This window comes from Heterodontus francisci, chromosome 24 (assembly GCF_036365525.1).
Source record: "Heterodontus francisci isolate sHetFra1 chromosome 24, sHetFra1.hap1, whole genome shotgun sequence".
Lineage (NCBI taxonomy): Eukaryota > Metazoa > Chordata > Chondrichthyes > Heterodontiformes > Heterodontidae > Heterodontus > Heterodontus francisci.
Genome location: NC_090394.1, coordinates 49,213,294 through 49,234,744, shown reverse-complemented (window position 1 = coordinate 49,234,744; position 21,451 = coordinate 49,213,294). Strand labels below are relative to the sequence as shown.

At 44.1% G+C, this 21,451-nt stretch overlaps 1 protein-coding gene across 2 annotated transcripts in view; it reads right to left on the bottom strand.

Annotated features, from left to right (window-relative positions):
* The window catches only part of abat (4-aminobutyrate aminotransferase), a 276,368-nt gene that overhangs the window by 144,006 nt on the left and 110,911 nt on the right, over nt 1–21,451 (bottom strand). For both annotated transcript variants that reach the window (XM_068056126.1, XM_068056125.1), the window contains exon 2: nt 14,873–15,002. In XM_068056126.1, coding sequence (XP_067912227.1) covers nt 14,873–14,942 — 70 coding nt within the window. In that variant the 5' untranslated portion in view covers nt 14,943–15,002. The remainder of the gene's footprint in view (nt 1–14,872; nt 15,003–21,451) is intronic.

Sequence of the window (21,451 nt, the reverse complement as noted above, 5' to 3'; positions counted from 1 at the left end):
GGCAAGAGATCGTAGAGCACATGAATGTCAGCCACTTAGCACCAGGAAAATGACAGTGATGCTAGAAAAAGTTAAAATGACCTCATTGGAGTTGTCAAGATAAGACTAATGGTCTCTTACTCTCTGCTTAATTCTCTAGCATCTACAGCCTTAATACCAACAAGACTCTCCTCTCCAGCTTTCCTTCAACCTTCTGCAATCACTATACCACACTTCAATAAAGATCCTTCGCGTCACACTCACCACTATTTCAACCCTTGCTTTCTCATAACTCACATCTGATACGCTGACTACCAGGTATTCCAACATGACTGGTGCATTCTCTAAATACCTCACAAGATGCTCAATTAAAAACTCCCCTTCTTGCATTTTTGCACATAACGTTCATCAGGAAGATGCCATTGGAGGATGGAGAACCTGCCTGCACACCCTCTTCCCACTTGAAGAAAATGTGCTGGCCAACATGGGTGAGGGACAGCTGTGAGCAGGTGACTGGCATCGTTAATAGGGCCATCGAGCTAGGTTTCTTCACACCTTATCCTCTTTTACCCTTCTTAACTATCTCACCCTACACACTATGCATGACAAGCTGCAGATGTTGTCACCAGCCACTTCTCTCTCTCTGCTCTCCCTTCAGAACATGAGCTAAACCTTGTCCCTGTCTTTCATTTCTGGTGTTGGCTGCTCTGCCAGTCAAGGAAGAGGAGGCCAGGCTTCCTGAAGATGCAGCATCGCTCAATCTCACCCTGGGAAGCACCAGCTCAGGTATAGGCACCATGTTTAATTTAGATGCTAGATCAGACAAGGTGTCTTCACGAGGTGAATCACCAGGCACAAGTGCACAGCAACTAGGGCAAGGGATAGAATTTCACAAATGCCAGCTTGCCAAAGGGCAAGGACACATACTAGTTCTGTTGCAGAGGACTCAGATGCTGACCTTGAAGACCCAGGCTACCAAAGAAGGCTGATGGGCAAATACCAGGAAATTCAAGGTGCAATAGGCAGCCTGCCAGTGAGGTTATGCACAATGTCGCGGAGTATGGAGAAGTCCAGCTCCAACTTGTGTAAAGATTTTGTGCAGAGCACAGAGACCACCAGTGTCTACGACACTGTCTACACCTACCTACTGCACCGTCATGGAGCCTGTCTTGATAGCTGCCATGGAAGCTTAGACGACTGTCATCTTGGTTCCGGGGCCAATGTTGACAGGGGCTCCTAGAGCACCACCAGTGGTAGCTCAGCAATCTTTCATCTCCCTAGATATAACTGCTGTGTTGGATCACTGGGTTAGAGAAATGAGCACCCACGACTGGCATTAAGGGACTGAAGGGTGGTGAAGACAATTTGGGGAAAAGGAAGGTGCCCTTATGGCGCTGCATGTGGGCAAGGAGGAGCAAGAATGCTTCTCTCCTGCTCCCCTGCAGGCCTACCATCTTGCCTTGGATCAGAATTCCCCTCTCGCTTTCAGACCACCCTCCATATAAAGACCCTATGGGACTCCCTGGGGTCAGAGCCCACCCCCACCACCTCACTCCCCACGGTCGGAAATCAGACCCTCCCTGAGTTGGATCGCTCAGGATCAGGGATCAGAACCCCCTCCCCCCCACCCCAGGATCAAGGATCAGAAGCCGCTTCTGCCCCCTGGGGTGGGGGTCAGGATACCAACCCCCTCACATTCATACCAGCAGCTCTTTGATAGGCTTGGCTTCCAATCAGGTTAACTTCCAGGCAGGGATCATGGCCAAAAGAAAATACACACAGTGTGTAGGATAGCGCAATCCTCCAAGTTTCCCTACTGAAACTGTCCTCTGCCTACGCAACCCATCCCTGTCAAGGTCAGGGCCATGATTTCCAAAAGGTTATGCATTTCAGGAGTTCAGAAAGTGTTGTATTGTTGTTAAAGCAATTATAATTCATGCATAAACTCAAGATGTTGGTTAAGTTTTACTTTTCAAATGTATTAATAATAAATAATTTTCTTTACAAAGCTATTGATTGCGCCTGAAGTTCCTTCAGGTCAAAGAGCCCATTGGGTTCAAAATGAAATTATGTGGAGGTTACAAAGGTAATTCCCCACATTAAAGTGTAAAATCACTTGGAACCTTTCTGCCCCTACACAGCTGTCGCAAGCCATTTCCAGAGGGATAACTTTTGTCACCCAGTAGCCAGCCCATAACTTGCCAGCCTGGTAAGAATAAAGGTGGCACAGAGGACTGGCGCAGTAGGAATGAGTCATGATTGCTGCCAGGATCCCGGGCACAGACCTACATGATCTGCTTCCTGCAGTCACAAACCAGCTGTAAACTGAGGACATGGAATCCCTTTTGATTGATAAAGATGCCAGGCTGATGGTAGGGAGTAAGCAAAGAAATGTATGTGCAGTCTGTGACACCTTGTACCTTGGGAAGTCTGCAACGTGGGTGAAGCCTAATGTTCTCATATTCTGCTTCACTCTGCAGTAGCAGTGAAACTGATGACAAGGCTTTACTCATATCTCTTCATCACCCTCACGGTATTCCTTTACAGCAGTGGAAGATACATCAAAGATTCCCAATTTCAGAAGGTTCTGTTTGTGGAAGTTTTGGATATAAATAGACTGCAATAGTAACTGAACCAGAATATCAGACAACAAATCAATTTGGAAACGGCTCTGTTTCATTGCACTGAGGAAAGCTAGACACAATGGGTTGAATTTTCGCCACAGAGGCAGCAAACAGAAGCGGGTTTCTTTTTGGGTCAGAAACCTGCCTCGAGTGGGAAACTGATTAAAGTTAAGATTTTCAAGGGAGTGAACCCTTAACTGATATGGAGATGGGTTTGCTGTCCAATTAGAGCCAATGGGGGTGGGAATGGAGTGTAGGACTGATTTAGACTCCCCATGGCAGCCATCACTGAGGCTGCTGGTTATCCTAAGTGTTACGACCAGGTGAGAAAAAGGTCTAGGGTTCCCCTTCAGCCTTCACCTGGTCTTACCGTAACAGGGTTTAATTTTAAACACACTGTGTTTTTAGCTCCCCCTTGGTGAATCCTTGTTCACCGCTTTCCAAATATAAGGCAAAGAAATCAGCACACATGCAGATAGAGACAGAACAGAGCAGAAGAAATAAAGTGGAAAAGTTTGAGAATCTCTGAAGAGGGTTTTTTGTTACGGATCTTCGAGCTCACTGTAGAGTCCTTGATTGTAGGTAGATCTTGCTTTTCATTGGGGCCCAGCATTCTTCTTAAACCTTGTTTGCTGTAGGAGACTTTTCTGTCTTGGGGTTCCTGTGCCTTCAGTGGATTTAGAGGCTTGTGAGAAAGAGATGGGAGCCGACAGGAGAGATATTCTCAGTCTAGGAGCAAACAGTCTTTCTGCGTTCAAACACTCTGTGGCCAATTTAAAAGAAAATGCTGGAAAAGCTAGTTAGTCATGTGACCAGCTGGTCTAACCAGTCCTGGCCCTGGAATGTGCTTACTCACCTTCGATGTCTGTTAGTATGTAAATGTTTTATTCCTGCCACAGCTGATCGGCTTAACAAGTCATTTCCTTGCTCCAACAACAGTTAAAAATCAACGTTCATGACAAAATTGATGTGCCTCATTCTTGGCAGGTGGGGGCCTAGCATGACACTAAGGGAGAAATCTGTAGATTGTGCCAAAGCCTTCCACAGCACCAGAGGGAAGTGAGATGTCACAGGAGAGCCAGAGGCCTGGTACCCAGGGCAGGTCTGCTCCTCCCTTCATTGGTGCTAACCTGGATCTAATGTTGGAAGCTGTGAGGGAGAGGAGGGAGGTCCTCTTTCCGGAGGGTGGCAGGAGGAGAGCACTGCATTACACAGGGCACTAAGTGGGTCACTGGGGTGTCTTCTTAGAGTCTTTGTCTGCTGTTTTCCTATTCGCACTACATAAATGAAAACACTTTAAGAGACATGTCTGGGACTCCTTTTTTATTGTTGCCTTGACAGGAAAGGTGATAAACGGTGGTGGATCCTCCAAAGTGAGGGCAAAGCCTCTGTGCAGATGTGCTTCCTTCAATGGCGCTAAGTGATTAGATGTTCCAGGCTGCGTCTTCCATGCATGTGTTAGCACAAGTATCTCAGACTCCCTTCCCTGATATTCACACCCTGATCCTTGCCTGGCCACCTCTTTGTGAAGCCAGGGCACCTCTCTGTTCAGTGTCATCTCTCTCTGCCTCCACTTTCTCCTCCTCTCTTATATCCTGCTCCTGCTCTTCCCCCACTGAGATGTCTGCTTCCAGGGCCTCAAGGTCCGCACCTATCTGGGAGGCCATGAAATGGAGAACACAACAGAGCAGAGGTCGGGTATTGGACGGTGCCTGCCAACCAGTCCAGTCATCAGTTGTGCAACTTCAGAAGCCGATAGCCTGCTCAATGGTTGTCCTACTGAGCAGATGGCATTGGTTGTACCACCTCTGTACCTCTGTCTAGAGCTTCTGCAGAGGGTGAGTTTGAACATAGGAGCAGGAGTAGGCCATTCAGCCCATCGGGTACGCTCTGTCATTCAATACGATCATGGCTGATCATCCACTTCAATGTCTTTTTCCCACACTATCCTCATATCTCCTTATCTCATTTGTATTTAGAAATCTGTCAATCTCTGCTTCAAACATACTCAATCACTGAGCTTCCACAGCCCTCTGGGGTAGAGAATTCCAAAGATTCACAACCCTCTGAATAAAGAAATTTCTCCTCGTCTCTGTCCTAAGTGGCTTCCCCCTTATTTTTAAATTGTGTCCCCTGGTTCTAGACTCCCCAACCAGGGGAAACATCTTACCTGCATCTACCCTGTCTATCCCTTTAAGTATTTTGTAGGTTTCAATGAGATTACCTCTCATTCTTCGAAACTCTAGAGAATACAGGCCCAGTTTCCCCAGTCTCTCTTCATAGGACAGTCCCGCGATCCCGGGAACAAGTCTGGTGAACCTTCGTTGCACTTCCTGTATGGCAATAATATCCTTCCTAAGGTAAGGGGACCAAAACTGCACATAGTACTCCAGGTGCGGTCTAACCAAGATTCTGTACAATTGAAGCAAGACTTCACTACTCCTGTTCTCAAATCCTTTTGTGATAAAAGCTAACATACCATTAGCCTTCCTAATTTCTTGCTGCACCTGCATGTTAGCTTTCAGTGACTTACTGACAAGGACACCCAGGTCCCTTTGTACATCTACACTTTCTAATTTCTTACCATTTAAGAAAGCCTCTGCACATCTATTCCTCCTACCAAAGTGGATAACCTCACATTTTTCCACATTATATTCTATCTGCCACATTCTTGCCCACTCACTAAGTCTTTCGAAATTCCCTTGAAGCCGCTTTGCATCTTCCTCACAACACACATTCCCACCTGGCTTTTCCCACTTGGAAATACTACATTTGGTCCCCAAATCCAAATCATTGATACATATTGTGAACATCTGGGGCCCAAGCACTGATCCCTGCGGTACCCCACTAGTCACAGCCTGCCAACACAAAAATGACCCATTTATTCCTACTCTCTGTTTTCTGCCTGTTAACCAATATGTAATCCATGCCAGTATATTACCTCCTATCCCATGTGCTTTAATTTTGTTAACCAACCTCCTGTGGGGGACTTCATCAAAAGCCTTTTGAAAATCCAAGTATACCACGTCCACCGACTCCCCTTTATCAATTCTGTTAGTAACATCCACAACAAACTCCAACAGGTTCGTCAAACATGATTTCCCATTCATAAATCCATGTTGACTATGCCCAATCAGATCATTATTATCCAAGTGTTCATTTATCACATCCTTTGGAATAGATTCTAGCATTTTCCCAACGACTGATGTAAGGCTAACAGGTCTGCAATTCCCTGTTTTCTCTCTCCCTTCCTTCTTAAATAGTGGGGTGACATTTGCAAACTTCTAATCTGGAGGAACCGCTCCAAAATCTATAGAAGTTTGGAAGATGATCACCAATGCATTTACTATCTCCACAGCTACTTCTTTCAACACTCTGGGATGTAGAATATCAGGTCCTGGGGACTTATCAACCTTCAACCCCATTAATTTCTCCAATACAACCTTCTTGCTAATACTAATTTCCTTCAATTCCTCATTCCCCTTAATCCCTTGGATTTCTAATTCTGGGAGATTTCTTGTATCTTCCTCAATGAAGACAGACACAAAGTAATCATTTAGCTTCTCTGCCATTTCTCTATTCCCCATTATAAATTCTCCTGACTCTGCCTGTAATGGACCCAGATTTGTCTTAGCTAAACGTTCCCTTTTTACGTACTTATAGAAGCTTTTACAGTCCGTTCTTATATTTTTTGCTAGCTTACATTCATATTCTATTCCCCCTTTCTTTATCAGTTTCTTCGTTTCCATTGCTGTATGCTAAAATCCTCCCAATCCTCAGGTTTGCTACAATTTCTGGCAACTTTATAGGCCTTTCTGAATCTTATACAATCCTTAACTTCCTTTGTTATCCACAGTTGACTGCCTTTACTTTTGGGGTTTTTGTACCTTGATGGCTTGTATATAGTTGCTGCAAACTATGCAATATTTCTTTAAAGGCTATCCATTGCCTATGTACTGTAATACCTTTTAATGTATTTTCCCAATCCACCTCAGCCAACTTGCACCTCATAATTTCCTTTGTTCAAATTTAACACCCTGGCTTCAGATTGAACTACCTCACTTTCAGACATAATGTAAAATTCTATCATATTATGGTCACTCATCCCTAAAGATTCTTTTACAACAAGATTATTAATTAGCCCTTTCTCATTACATAATATTAGATCTAAAATAACCTGTTCCCTAGTCAGTTCCTCAACATACTGCTCTAGAAAACCATCCCTAACACACTCCAGAAACTCATCCTCCACAGCATTAGTGCTCATTAGGTTTACCCAGTCCATATGCAGACTGAAGGCACCCATGATTACTGTACTACCCATGCCACATGCTTCTCTAATCTCCTGATTAATACCATGCCCCACACTACCACTAATGTTTGGTAGCCTATAAACAACTGCTACCAATGTTTCAATGTTTGCTCCCCCTTGCTGTTTGTTAGCTCCACCCAAACAGATTCCACATTTGTTCTTCTGATCTGAGATCCTGCATTACTAATGTACTGATCCCATCCCCTTTTATCAGCGCAACACCACCTCCTTCCTCCTTTTCCCTTTCCTTCCTAAATGTTGAACATCCTTGAATATTCAGTTCCCAGTCTTGGTCACGTTTCTGTTATCGCAATTAGATCATACCCATTTACCTCTATTTGGGCCTTTAAGTCATCTACCTTATTGCGACTACTACTTGTACTTAGGTAGAGTGCCCTTGGCTTCTTGCCATTCTGCATTCTAAGCCTAGTTGATGCTCGCCTTTGTTTCGCCTGCCTTCTAATGTCACTTGCTACTTTTCTACCTCCTGTTACCAGCGTTATTTCCTTCCAATTTGAGCCACCCCTCAAGTTCCCATCCCCCGACAAGCTAGTTTAAACTTTCCCCAACAGCACTAGCAAATCTCCCTGCGAGGATGTGAGTAGTCATGTCTTCAAGGGGCATCCCTTGTGCCCGAGGATCCACCCACACACTTTGGGGGTTGGAGTGAAAATCTGAGGCAGCCTGGACTGCCAGAGGATGATGGAGTCATGGCAGCTGCCAGGAAAGTGAACACACACATGGAGGAAGCTCTTGCGGTCACAGACCAATTGAACTTTGAGGGAGTGGAAGCTCTTCCTGTTGATGGATCACATTGGCTGGTCACTCACTTGCCTTGATGGCCACATAAGTGCAATCAATGATGTCCTGCACCTGGGGGAATGCAGCGATTACGGTGAAATCCACTGCGAGATTGCATTTGTCATGAAATGAATGTGCTGTCCAGTTCTAGCAAAGAGGGCATCAGTGAGCAGTGAAATTCGGTGGTGCGCTGTCATTTGCGAGATACCATTAGGGTCCGCAGCTGATGCTTGGAAGGAGCCAGAAGCAAAGAAGTTCAAGGTCACAGTGACTTTGACAGCTACTGGCAGGACGTGGCGACCCGTGCTGAGAAGTGCGATGTCTTTGGCGACAAGGTTACAGATCTCCGAGATCATCTGCCTGGGGAGTCGCAGTCTTCTGTGGCACTGGGTCTCGGTCATCTCCAGGTAGCTCCATCTTTGGCGGTAGATCCTTTGTTGAGGGTTTAGCCTCCATTGCCTTCCTGTCCCTCTTTGCTCTTCTGTGCCCTCCTGCTGCTCAAGGTTCTGCCTTTCCTGCAGAGCGTGTTGTCCCTCATCGCCAGTGGGCCCAAATTCTGACAGCTGTGTCCCCACTGCCAGTTGCAGCCTTCCTTTTGGGCAGTTGGCCGCCCTATGGTGATTAGCAGCCTTGCCCCCGCTCTTCTGCCCATCATGATGCTGGTGGGATGGTGACAACCCTGTTAAATGCTCGAACATTGAGTTCTCACTCTCCCCGCCACCTGCACAGCACCAAGGGCATCTCCTTTGCAAATACCGAGTCCCCCTCTATCCCGCTGACCCTCTATGGGGCCGAGGTATTGCCCTGGGCAGCCGTGACTGGCTCCCCACTTTCCTTCAACTGATCTGCTCCAAACCTCCTGAAATCTGTGTGCCCCCTTCAAAATTCCATCCTCCCCCTCCAACAAGCTCTTAACGAGCTTTTTAACTATTTTAATTGGTCTCCTTGGGAGGCCAGCAGGATCGCTGTCCCACATTCCCTCCCCCCACCCTGGTGAACACTGCCGTCACTGGGAATGGCGTCTTAAAGCTGACACGTCGGCCAGCGCCAGTATTTTCAGGCCCCTTCCCCTTGCACCTGCCTCTGTTCCCGACCTCGGGTGGCTGGAAAATTCAGTCCAAAATGGGCAATTTGAACCCTACCACCCAGCAGAAACATGTGGGCAGGCAGTTAGAGTAGGAAGGGTAACTTACCTGCCAACATCCCGCGTAAATCCTGCCATCTTCTATTGTAACCTGCTCTATTGAGCAAGCAACAGGGTCCTTCTTGAAATATGCTGATGTCATGCCCAGTAAAGGCATATCCGATTCATAACTTAAACATGGACTGTATTCAGCATAGCATCTTCTGGAACTGAATTTTCCTTTTGTTTTAAATGAACCACCATGAACACTAATAGTGGACCTGGGCGGCAAAGATGGCCACTGAAGGCCTGTGTATTCAAAAACTGACTCACTGTCTTGAAAGGACAAAAGGATACCTTCCAGACTAAGAGGTGTCATCAACACCCCTCCTGATCACACGGGATCAGAGGTAATCTGGCAACATGGATACAGAACTGGCTCGGTCATAGAAGACAGAGGGTAGCAGTGGAAGGGTGCTTTTCTGAATGGAGGGCTGTGACTAGTGGTGTTCCGCAGGGATCAGTGCTGGGACCTTTGCTATTTGTAGTATATATAAATGATTTGGAGGAAAATGTAGCTGGTCTGATTAGTAAGTTTGCGGACGACACAAAGGTTGGTGGAGTTGCGGATAGTGACGAGGATTGTCAGAGGATACAGCAGGATATAGATCGGTTGGAGACCTGGGCAGAGAAATGGCAGATGGAGTTTAATCCGGACAAATGTGAGGTAATGCATTTTGGAAGGTCTAATGCAAGTGGGAAGTATACAGTACATGGCAGAACCCTTAGGAGTATTGACAGGCAGAGAGATCTGGACGTACAGGTCCACAGGTCACTGAAAGTGGCAATGCAGGTGGATAAGGTAGTCAAGAAGGCATACGGCATGCTTGCCTTCATCGGTCAGGGCATACAGTATAAAAATTGGCAAGTCATGCTGCAGCTGTACAGAACTTTAGTTAGGCCACACTTAGAATATTGCGTGCAGTTCTGGTCGCCACACTACCAGACGGATGTGGAGGCTTTGGAGAGGGTACAGAAGAGGTTTACCAGGATGTTGCCTGGTCTGGAGGGCATTAGCTATGAGGAGAGGTTGGATAAACTCGGATTGTTTTCACTGGAACGACGGAGGTGGAGGGGTGACATGATAGAGGTTTACAAAGTTATGAGCGGCATGGACAGAGTGGATAGTCAGCAGCTTTTTCCCAGGGTGGAAGAGTCAGTTACAAGGGGATATAGGTTTAAAGTGCGAGGGGCAAAGTTTAGAGGGGATGTGCGAGGCAAGTTCTTTACACAGAGGGTGGTGAGTGCCTGGAACTTGTTGCCGGGGGAGGTGGCGGAAGCAGGTACGATAACGACGTCTAAGAGGCATCTTGACAAATACATGAATAGGATGGGAATAGAGGGATACGGTCCCCGGAAGTGCACAAGGTTTTAGTTTAGGCAGGCATCAAGATCGGCGCAGGCTTGGAGGGCCGAATGGCCTGTTCCTGTGCTGTACTGTTCTTTGAAACCATTAGGAGATATTCCTGAATTTAATTGGTTTCTCCTGAAACAAAGAAGCTGATTGTCTAAACCCTCCTCAGGATGAATGTCTTACAACAATAAACCAGGATGGGGCTAATCAACCAAGACCCCCACCATATTTGGGAAATGGAAATGTGAGAAGTCACATGGTGGGGCAGCCAGGTTGGTCTCCTTTTAAAAATCTTTAAAATACAGACTGCAGGAAAAAGCAGCAAACAGCCAAGGAAGACTCATTTGTGCCTTCCCAGTAACTAACTTCATGACCTACTGAAAATCCACCTCTTTGAGAGAATCTTGCAACGACTTTGATATACGATTCTGGCTATCGAATCCACCTAATTACACATCACTGGGCCTGCAAGTGTATGTATTTTCCCCAAGACAAGCCAAATCATGTGACTTTCGAACAATTCCTTTGTTTGCAATTTGTAAAAGTGCACTATTTTTAACAGGATTCTCTCTCAAGTGTGCGTGTGCGCGCACGCGAGTGGTGAGGAGTGTCGTAACATAAGACTTTCGGGGTGAACGTGTGAATAAACATAACCCTCGTTATTTAAACCCATGAAAAGCGTGCTGCTGGTTACTCAAATTGGCCAAATTGGTTTTTCGGGGTTAAGAAACACATAGGGCTGGAATTTACCTTAGATGGACAGGAATTTTACGTCGGTGGCGAAACCGCTTCTGCCTAGCCCAGGGATCCGTCCCGCATTTTACTGATCCCCGGGCTTTAGTTATCCTGAGGCAGGACTTCTACCCACTTGAGTGAGGAAGTCCCGCCTCAGTGAGCTGCCAGCCAATCAGCGGGCTGGCAGCTCTTAGTCCCAGCAGCGCCACCGGGAGTGGTGGCCACTGCTGGGACTGCAGCCCAACCAATGCCAGGGAGCCAGGAGGGAAGGTAAGTTGGACATACCTGACCAGTGAGATTGGTCATGCCCTGGTGAGGCTAGAGTGGTTGTTTGGGGGAGGTGGGGGAGGCTTGGGTCCCGGAGTAGGTTCGGAGGTGGGGGCGGCCCTGTGCCCAACTGCCATGGCCCCCCCCCCACTGGCGCGAGGAAAGGCCGGCAACTATTGCTGGGCGGCCTTTCACGTCCCCAGTACGCCCGCTTGCCATGGGCAAAATACCTGTGGAGGTAGGCGAGGGTCCTTAAGTGGCTGTTAAGTGGTCCGACCGCCATAATGTTGACTGGAGGTGGAGCGGGGTAGGTAGGCCTCCCGGAGCCTCCCGCTCAATTTTACGCCAGCCCCATCCTCCCCCACGCCACCATCCAACCCGCTGGGGCGGCATAAAATTCAGCCCATAGATCTTCCTTTTAAATAAAACACAGATTACAGACAGTAAAGAGAAGGGAACTAGGATTTCAGTTCTTTCTCAATTCTGTCCATAACGGCAGAACAGGGTTCAATGATGTCAACAGGCCCTGAATGCAATTTTAATTTGGGAAAGCCATTGTGATGAAGAAAGTGGAAAAAGGGTGGGGACTTGAAGAGGCCATTTAAGGTAACTTCTTTATTTTCCTTCTGGGAGCCAGAAGATTAAGAACACTCGTTCCTCATGTGGAAAGTTTAGGTCTCCCCGTGCCGTCTTCCCTCCTGTAAAGCCCTCCCAAAGCCTCCACCCTCAAAATTACCTGCCTCCCATTTCTAATGGACAAGATTTTTCCTTTTAGGGATCTGGCTCAGTGACCCCATTCTTATGCCCATGTTCAGGTACCTTTAAATAAAGCACTTCTTCCATAAGGCGAAGATGTTCTCTAGATGCTTACTGAAGCTAATCATCTTAAACCCCAAAAACATGCACGCCTATATCTATGTACTATGCAGCATGCTTACCTCTACATGAACAGACCCAAAGAGACAGAAGGAATGATATAAGCTGCCAATTCATGGTGGAAAACCTGGTATAAGTACAAACTATCTAATGGAACTTCATATCCTAGGTTTCTATGATCTCTTAGGTAGCTTTAATCTAAGGAGTTTGGATAGCCTCCCATCAATCATCTCTCTCCTGTCTTGGATGAGTCACATCTGCAGATTGAAGAGAGGGCTAACAGACTTAATAGGATCTTCATGAAAGCATAGTCCTCTAACCTCTGTTCAGCTGAATATTTATTTCAACAAACTCTCTTAATCAAACAAAATGTAGAAGAAATGAGGCTGATATATATGTTAGCTGAGACAAAAGTCATTCTCTGATGCAAAGCTACATGTTAAAACAGAAAGATGTTGTTGGTGAATGGGTTGCCACCTCCAAGACCCATGAAGAAAGAGCACTGCCAGATAAATAAGCACATAAGTGATTAAGTAAGAGGTTTATTATTGACTTCACTGGTTTTCATCAATTTAGTTGGCAAACATTAGTAGATTACTTTCCAAAATTAAATTATCTAGCCTCAATGTGAGAAGATATCATGAATTATTCCTCAATTGTTCTATTTGCATCACTGGACTGAACACTGAAGTGTTCTTGAGAAATTCAATGAACTGTGGAATAGTATTATGAGAAGCGACAGTTGTGAACCTCAGGCAGACTCCCTCTTAGTTCAGTGGACCCAAGCAAAATATTAACCAAATGCACAAAGATGTTGAGTAAATCAGGACACATTTGAATTTTGACTTTTCCGGGTCTTTTCCATAATTCTGTGAAATAATATACATTGTGAGGGAATGGGTGTATAAACTGTAACATAATTAAAATGCATTTGGTTCAATGTAGTTGTAATGTAGGCAGTTTTCTTTAACCAAAATATATTGAACCCTGTTTTAACAGCTTGTCTATAATCAGATCAAATAGAATTAGTTTTAAAAAAAACTTGGTGGCCCTGAAATTCCTTGGGCAGCAATCCTTACAGTTTCACTGGATTGCGTTTGCTGCTGTCCTCCAACACAAAACCCTGCCAGAGCCGATGTGGTCAGTGGGAGGGCACTTCATTGTATGGAGCCGATGGCTGCCGGTGCCATTTGAGGTGCTTGGTTGGTGCTGGCCTGCACCACATGCCAGGAAACTTTGACAGCCACTCATCTACCCAGCCCTGCCATCACTCCGTATCGGCCCCTGAGCAAGGAGGCAAATTCAGCAAGTTGGTAACTTGTTGATTCATTGGCTTTATCTGCTGATTGCTTTGACAGATATGAATGTCAGAAAGGTTTCCATTCCTTTGAAAATCAAGTGTTGAGCAGACACATCAGATAATGTCAGAATAGAGCTTGGCACATTGTTGTAGAGATGGGGCCTCAGTTTAACATCTTGTATGAAAGATGACACCTGACAGACAATATTGGGTCGCACAGAGGCAATCAGATGCAGAAATTGTGCCCTGCGTCCCCTTTGGACCTGTTTTTGGGGGCACTCGAATTTCTAGGTCAATGACTTGTTAGGTAGGAAAATGCAGCAGCCATTCTGTGCTAGCAATGTAGCTCAACAGCCATGATCAATTAATCCATTTTTGGTGGAGTTTGTTGAGGGAGGAATACTGGTCATGAAATCTGGAAAACTTCCTGCTCTTCTCTGAATAGTGCCACCCACATGAACAAGAAGAACACAGGGAAATGGGACCTCAATTGAAGTCTCTTCTGAAGGACAGTACAACATTGGTAAATGTGAGAATTACATCACTCTAAAATACTGCAGTTTCCAAGTATAATGATAGACATCTCGCCTGGGCCACGTACATAGTCTTTAGTATTATCTGAATTCACATCATAAACTGGTTGACAAGTCACCAAAATTGCCTTCAGTCCAATCTCTCTAATTCCTGCCTAAATCCCGCCAACTCCTTCCCTTCCTTTAAGACTGACCTTAAAACCCACCTTTTTGATTAAGTTTTTATTCACCCATCCTAACCTCTCCTTTGGCTCAGTGTTCGTTTCCCATATACCTCGGTGAAGCAACACATGATACTTTTCCACATTAAAGGTGCTATATTAATGCAAATTACCGCAACAGTCAAGCTTTCTTAAATATTAAAGGCACAATTTTAGAATTAAAAGTCTGTAATAATTCACTGTCACAAGAGCATTTTATCTCCTTTCTTCTCAATCTATCAAAGATTCTCTTAAAATACAAAATAATTCATAATCTTAAAGTCAAATTGAACAGATACTAAATTGTGTCATACAATACACAACTGCAGATCCATGTAGTTGTTACATTCTTCTATTGTATTGGGTTCTTGCCCATCCCAAACCATCATCCCATATTTAGAATAGTGGCTAGGCCTCTACCTATTACTGCTCTTGAGCAACCCACAAAAGGTGTTAGGAACTAACCACTCAACTTTTGCAGGAATTCCTCAATTCTTCCTCCTCATTTTTCAGATAGGTTGACTCAGCTCTGTAACCAACTATGTGGCAGAAAATGCATTCTCTGGAAGAATGAATGGCTGAAAGATCAACGCTGCCCCCACACCACTGAAGTAACCATCCAGATGTAGAAGCTGAAAGGACTACAAATGTAGACTAAATTTTGCACATTCCACATCATTGCTGAACCCTAAATGAGAGAATACTCACGGGGCAGTGAAAACTTCAGGTTCTGCTGCAGCATGTAAGTTAATTGCCGAGAGAGGAGAGTGGAAGCCATCTTAAATTTCAAGGGCTGAAGGTGCACAGGCAATGCAATTCAGACTCCCAGCCGACAGATCTGTACAGGAGAAATCAAACATTACTCTTAATAGGGACTCGTTATGTTGTCCGCATTGCACTGAGTGATTTTCATTGCTCATTGGTGATGTTTTACTGCTATTTTGTGCTACATAGCTATGTGCCTCAAGCAGATTTGCTAAATAAAAATCTACATATTGCTCCCACATTAGAGAAAATAAAGACATTTACATAACCACGCTGTTCAGCGGAAGACTGACACGACATGCGATAGTTTTATGCTTGAGGCAACAATGAAATTAGAATTGGACTCACACAGAAATCTCCACATTTAACAGTACATCTACAAAAAACCCTTTGTAGAATTCTTTCCAGCAATGCACCAGAAGTTGTTTTGCAGCATTAATCCACAAAATAGTATGCTTTTATTAATTATTTGTATTAATTTTAACTGATTATTGACAAATGCTATTGTCAATATTCGTTTATCCAATTTAGTACAACTACACATTCTGTTTACACAAGGGGCTTGAAAATATATTTAAATACCTTCACTAAATAATTCAGCAAGTTAAGTTCTTAGTGAAGAGCATAAAACGTCAATTTTTGGTGAAGGGGAGATGAGGGATTTCTGTGGTACAGAAAGAAATGCCTTTTCACTTTCGCCACGATATGTCAGGTTCAAGCAATCCCTAAGGGTTAAATTCTGAATAAAACTCCTTCTACTCCATCCAACGAATGGCTTTCCACCAACACGATTGGGAACATAGAATTCTCCCCTGTGACATCCCACAGCCTGGCCCCTCAAGTGCACTGCTCAAAGGATAGTGGGACTCTAGTCCACTGTCACCCTCTGGCCCATGACCAAAGAAAAACAACATGCCTAATGAACACCTCTCTATTGCTCCTGTGAGACATTGCCATTTCCCATATCAGTCATTAGAGAACTAATATGTATGCAGCAGCAATCATTAATTCAAGTTGTTTCAGTAACTATAGTTTCACATGTGTCCTTATTAATTTAGTTCCTTCATACCTGAAGCTTCAAAATTTCCAAGTGAATTTTCTTTGCGATGTCATTAACAGAATCAATCATTTTCCCTTGGTGTATAAAAAGTAACCAAAATATGTAGACAAAAAACGGAAAGACCAGTAATAAATCTTTCTCCCACTTTTATTGCTAATTGGCGTCTAGCTCACACATAAAATCAAAAAATGAGGGGAAAAATGTTTGTTTTAGGCTAATCATGAGGAATTCCAGCAGAAATACATAAAGTGAATAGTAACAAAAATGTCACCTCATTCAGATTGATGAGTGAATTATATAAAGAATGGGGATGATCTAGACCAGAAATTAAAAAATTATGTTCAAAAATTAATTATCCATATAAAACAGTATTTCTTCCCCCAAAAGAATTTATGGAGTTCTGCACTAATGTGGCATTGGTGATGTTGAGTACACTTTAACAACTCTGGAGTCATAATTCCATGTGATTCAACACACTGTTTATAACTGCAAAGTATAGCCATTGATGGCAAACAGTTTAATAAATATACATCTATACTGGACAAAGTGACTGCCTTTTGACGTACAGCTGTTTCAGGTGCAGTAGGGTGTCAGTTATCTCAGTTATGTGATGTTGGATGGCTATTATCCATCAAGACATAATAGGCATGATGGGCCTTTATACAACTAAATGTAACGTAATTCGGATTAAAAAGCATGTGTTACACATTGGGTTGGGAACTGCAAGATTATAGGAGCTTGCCAGCACCATAAATCCATTAAGTCGATTATACTAGAGATTAACTGTCCTCTGCATGTAATGATCTTTGCAAATTGGTACTTTCCGTGAGCATAGATTCAGTGTTTCAGTCCTTGTCCTTCCACTCAGGATCAACACTATTTGTCAACACAGAGTGTATAATCACAACTTTGCAGAGAAATTAAACTGATATAATGTTAACTAAAAAGGGAAATACTTTCAGACATGAAAACATTATTCTCCCCCTCCTGCCTGTGATTGCCAATCCCTGTGCTGCTTCACCCTCTCTGGCATGCCACACTGGCTCTCACAATGGCTGCCGGATGAAGCCAGCACTAAGCTCCCGCTTGCTTGCCACCTCCTTATACCCGGCGAGGCTCTGAAGCTCCATGATTCCCATGCACCCTTTGGAAAATCCAAAAACCCCAACAAAATTGCCGTCAATTGGCTAATTAATTGGCTCAATTACCTTCCGCCATGTTCAGGCGTGACATCCTCCCACTATGCTGGCCACCATTCGCAATATCCGGTTGCGATATGAAGACCTCGGGCTTCCATCCCGATATTCCGCCCCCTCCCGCCTTCAAGCCCATGCCCAAAGGGTCCAGAAAATTCAGCCCGTTGTCCTAAATTGCATCATTTCATATTTCTCTTCATATGCCAATTGTTGGCCAATTTCACCAGTCTATAAGAACATAAGATATAGAAGCAGGAGTAGGCCATTCGGCCCCTCAAGCCTGTCCCGCCATTCAATAAGATCATGGCTGATCTGCCCCAGACCTCAACTCCTCTTTCGTGCCAGCTCCTCATAGCCCTCAACTCCCCGATATTTCAAAAATCTATCTACCTCCTCTTTAAATACTTTCAGTGATCTAGCCACCACAACTCTCTGGGGTAGAGAATTCCAGACATTCACTACCCTCTGAGAGAAGAAATTCCTTCGCATCTCAGTTTTAAATGAGTGTCGCCTTATTCTGTAACTATGTCACCTAGTTTGAGATTCCCCACTAGTGGAAACATCTTCTCAAGCCCCCTCAGAATCTTGTATGTTTCAATAAGATCACCCCTCATTCTTCTAAACTCTAATGAATAAAGGCCTAATCTGTTCAGCTGTTCTTGATAAGTCAACCCCTTCATCCCAGGAATCAGCCTAGTGAACCTCTTTTGAACTGCCTCCAATGCCAATATATCCTTTCTTAAATACGGGGACCAAAACTGTACACAGTACTCCAGGTGCGGCCTCACCAACACCCTGTACTGTTGTAACAAGACTTCCCTATTTTTAAACTCCAACCCCCTAACAATAAAGGCCAAAATTCCATTTGCCTTCTTAATTACTTGCTGCATCTGCATGCTAATTTTTGTGTTTCATGCACAAGAACACCCAGATCCCTCTGTGCTGCACTTTTTTGAAGTCTCGCTCCATTTAAATAATAGTCTGCCTTTTGATTCTTCCTACCAAAGTGCATGACCTCACACCTTCCTACATTAAATTCATCTGCCATGTTTCTGCTCATTCACTCAACCTATCTATATCACCTTGCAGATTCCTTATGTCCTCATCACAACATGCCCTTCCATCTATTTTTGTATCGTCAGCAAATTTGGATATATTACACTCTGCACCCTCCTGCAATATAGATCGTAAATAATTGAGGCCCTAGGACTGATCCTTGTGGCATCCACTAGTTACGTCTTTCCAACCTGAAAAAGACGCATTAATCCCGACTCTGTCTCCTGGAGTTAACCAATCCTCAATCCATGCTAATACATTACCCCCAATACCGTGAGCTACCTTGTACAATAAACTTTTATGTGGCATCTTATCGAATGCCTTCTGGAAATCTAAATACACTACATCTACCAGTTCCCCTTTATCAACTCTGCTTGTTATATCCTCAAAGAACTCTGGAAACTTTGTCAAACATGATTTCCCTTTCATAAAACCATGTTGACTCTGTTTGATTACGTTAAGCTTTTCTAAATGTCCTGCTATTTCTTCCTTAATATTTTAGAATGACCGATTTTAGGCTGACTGGCCTATAGTTTCCTGCTTTTTGTCTCCCTCCCTTCTTGAACAGGCATCACATTAGCTGTTTTCCAATCCGCTGGGACCCTCCCGGAATCCAGTGAGTTCTGGAATATTTCGACCTATGCCTCCACTATCTCTGCAGCCACTTCCTTTAAAACCCTTGGATGTAGGCCATCAGGTTCTAGCGACTTGTCTGCCTTTAGTCCCATTCGTTTGTCAAATACTTTGTCCCTCGTGATAGAGACTGTTACAAGATCTCTGCTCCCATTATCTCCTTGCTTATCTGATATCTGTGGGATCTTTATAGTGTCCTCCACCGTGAAGACCGATGCAAAATATTGGTTTTAATTATCTGCTATTTCTCTGTTCCCCGTTATCAATTCTCCAGTCGCATCCTCCAAGGGTGTGTCCTTCTGAAGTCCGTTATTATCCTCCTCACTGTTTACTACTTTTCCAAGTTTTCTGTGTTCTGCAAACTTTGAAATTCTGCCCTGTAACCCCAAGTCCAGCCCATTAATATATATCAGATCAGCCATGATCTTATTGAATGACGGAGCTCCTAATTCCGAATGGCTCCTAATTCGTATGTTCGTTTGGTTGTATCAAAAACTGTAGCGGGCCCAATACCAATCCCTGGAGAATGCTGCTATATACTTCCCTTCAGTCTGAAAACAACCATTCACCATTACTCTAAAATAAAAGCAAAATACTGCGGATGCTGGAAATCTGAAACAAAAACAAGGAATGCTGGATTCACTCAGCAGGTCTGGCAGCATCTGTGGAAAGAGAAGCAGAGTTAACGTTTCGGGTCAGTGACCCGAAGAAGGGTCACTGACCCGAAACGTTAACTCTGCTTCTCTTTCCACAGATGCTGCCAGACCTGCTGAGTGAATCCAGCATTTCTTGTTTTTGATTCACCATTACTCTCTGCTCTCTGTCTCCTAGTGAATCTTGCATCCAAGCTGCCACTGCCCTTTTAATTCCCTGGGCTTCAATTTTGCGAACAAGTTGATTATGTGGCACTTTATCAAACATCACATATACATCAATTGCACTATCTTCATCAACCTTCTCCATTATTTTCATCAAAGTACTTAAATGCTCTGCAGTATTTAGTCTTATTGTGTCATTTTACCTTGAAAGATCCCAATGCCATTTTATGGTAAATGCACAATACATTTGGAAACAATTAAAAGACCAATAATGTGTGCATCATTGAGCCTGTGAGGTTTTTTTGTAATTGACCTGTAGCTAAATCAGTATTTTCTACATTTTTGGGGAGCCATTCTAAGTGTAGATCGCTCAACCATGACTGGATTATAGACATCTTCATCAGTCGTACCAAAATGGTAATTAGACTGCTTGAGAAGTATAAAAGGAACATTATTAAAGGTGCAAAGAAAGGAACAGTTGCTGCAGAAGCACAACTTGTGGAATTCAACTGGTCAAACTTTAACTGGCCAATCTGGGGGTTGTGGGGGTGGGGGGGTTGGGTTTGTTACAACATTTGGAAGTAGTGAAAATGCCAACTTCTGAGCCAATATAAGCTATAACAAATTACTTACACAGCTAATCATCATTACCCAGACTTCTCACCATGCTTTCTCCCTTTCTTCAAGAAAACAGGTTGTTCATTTTTGTGAGTCGATCAACACAAGTTAGAGCCTATAAGTCTAAACATCGTCATTGCTCTTTTTTTAGAGTCAGAGTCATTTACGGCAGAGGAAGAGGCCATTCGGCCCATCGAGTCCATGCCAGCTCTCCGCGAAGCCATCTAGTCAGTTTCACTCCCCCACTCAATCCCCGTAGTCATGCAAGTTTATTTCCTTCAAGGGACCATCCAATTTCCTTTTGAAATCATTGTCTCTGCTTCCACCACCCTTGTGGGCAATGAGTTCCATGTCATTACCACCTGCTGCGTAAAAAGGTTCTTCCTCAATTCATCATTCCCACTTATGATGAGAAAAGATTCTCTTCAACCAGGCAAAAGAGATCAAACTTATCAAGAATCTTGCACTCTTACTTTTTTCACCCTCTTCGCTGTCAATTTGAAGTTTCTAAAGCTATCCTGCATCTCTTGCCCAAAACCTTCAGTTTGTGTCCCCTAGTCCTTGTACCATCAATTAATGGGAACAGTTTTCTTTGTCTAACTTATCTATGCCTGTCATAATCTTGTACATCTCTATCAAATGTTCCCTCTATCTCCTTTGCTCTAAGGAGAACAACCCCAGCTTTTCCAATTTAACCTTGCAACTAAAATCCCCTATCCATGGAACCATTCTGGCAAATCTCCTCCGCACCTTCTCAAGGACCCTCACATCCTTCCTAAAGTGTGGTGACCAGAACTGGATGCAATACTCCAGTTGGGGCCTAAACCAGAGCTTTATAAAGGTTCAGCATAACTTCCCTGCTTTTGTACTCAATGCCTCTATTTATGAAGCCCGAGATCCCAAATGCTTTTCTAACCACTCTCTGGATATGTCCTGCCACCTTCAAAGATTGATGCATATGCACCCCCAGGCCCCTCTGTTTTTGCACACTCTTTAGAACTGTGCCATTAAGTATATATTGTCTCACCCTACTCCTTCACCTCACACTTAACAGTATTAAATTCCATCTGCCACCTGTCTGCCCATTCTGCTAGTCAATCTATGTCCTGTTGTAGGAGGTTCATATCATCCTCACTGTTTG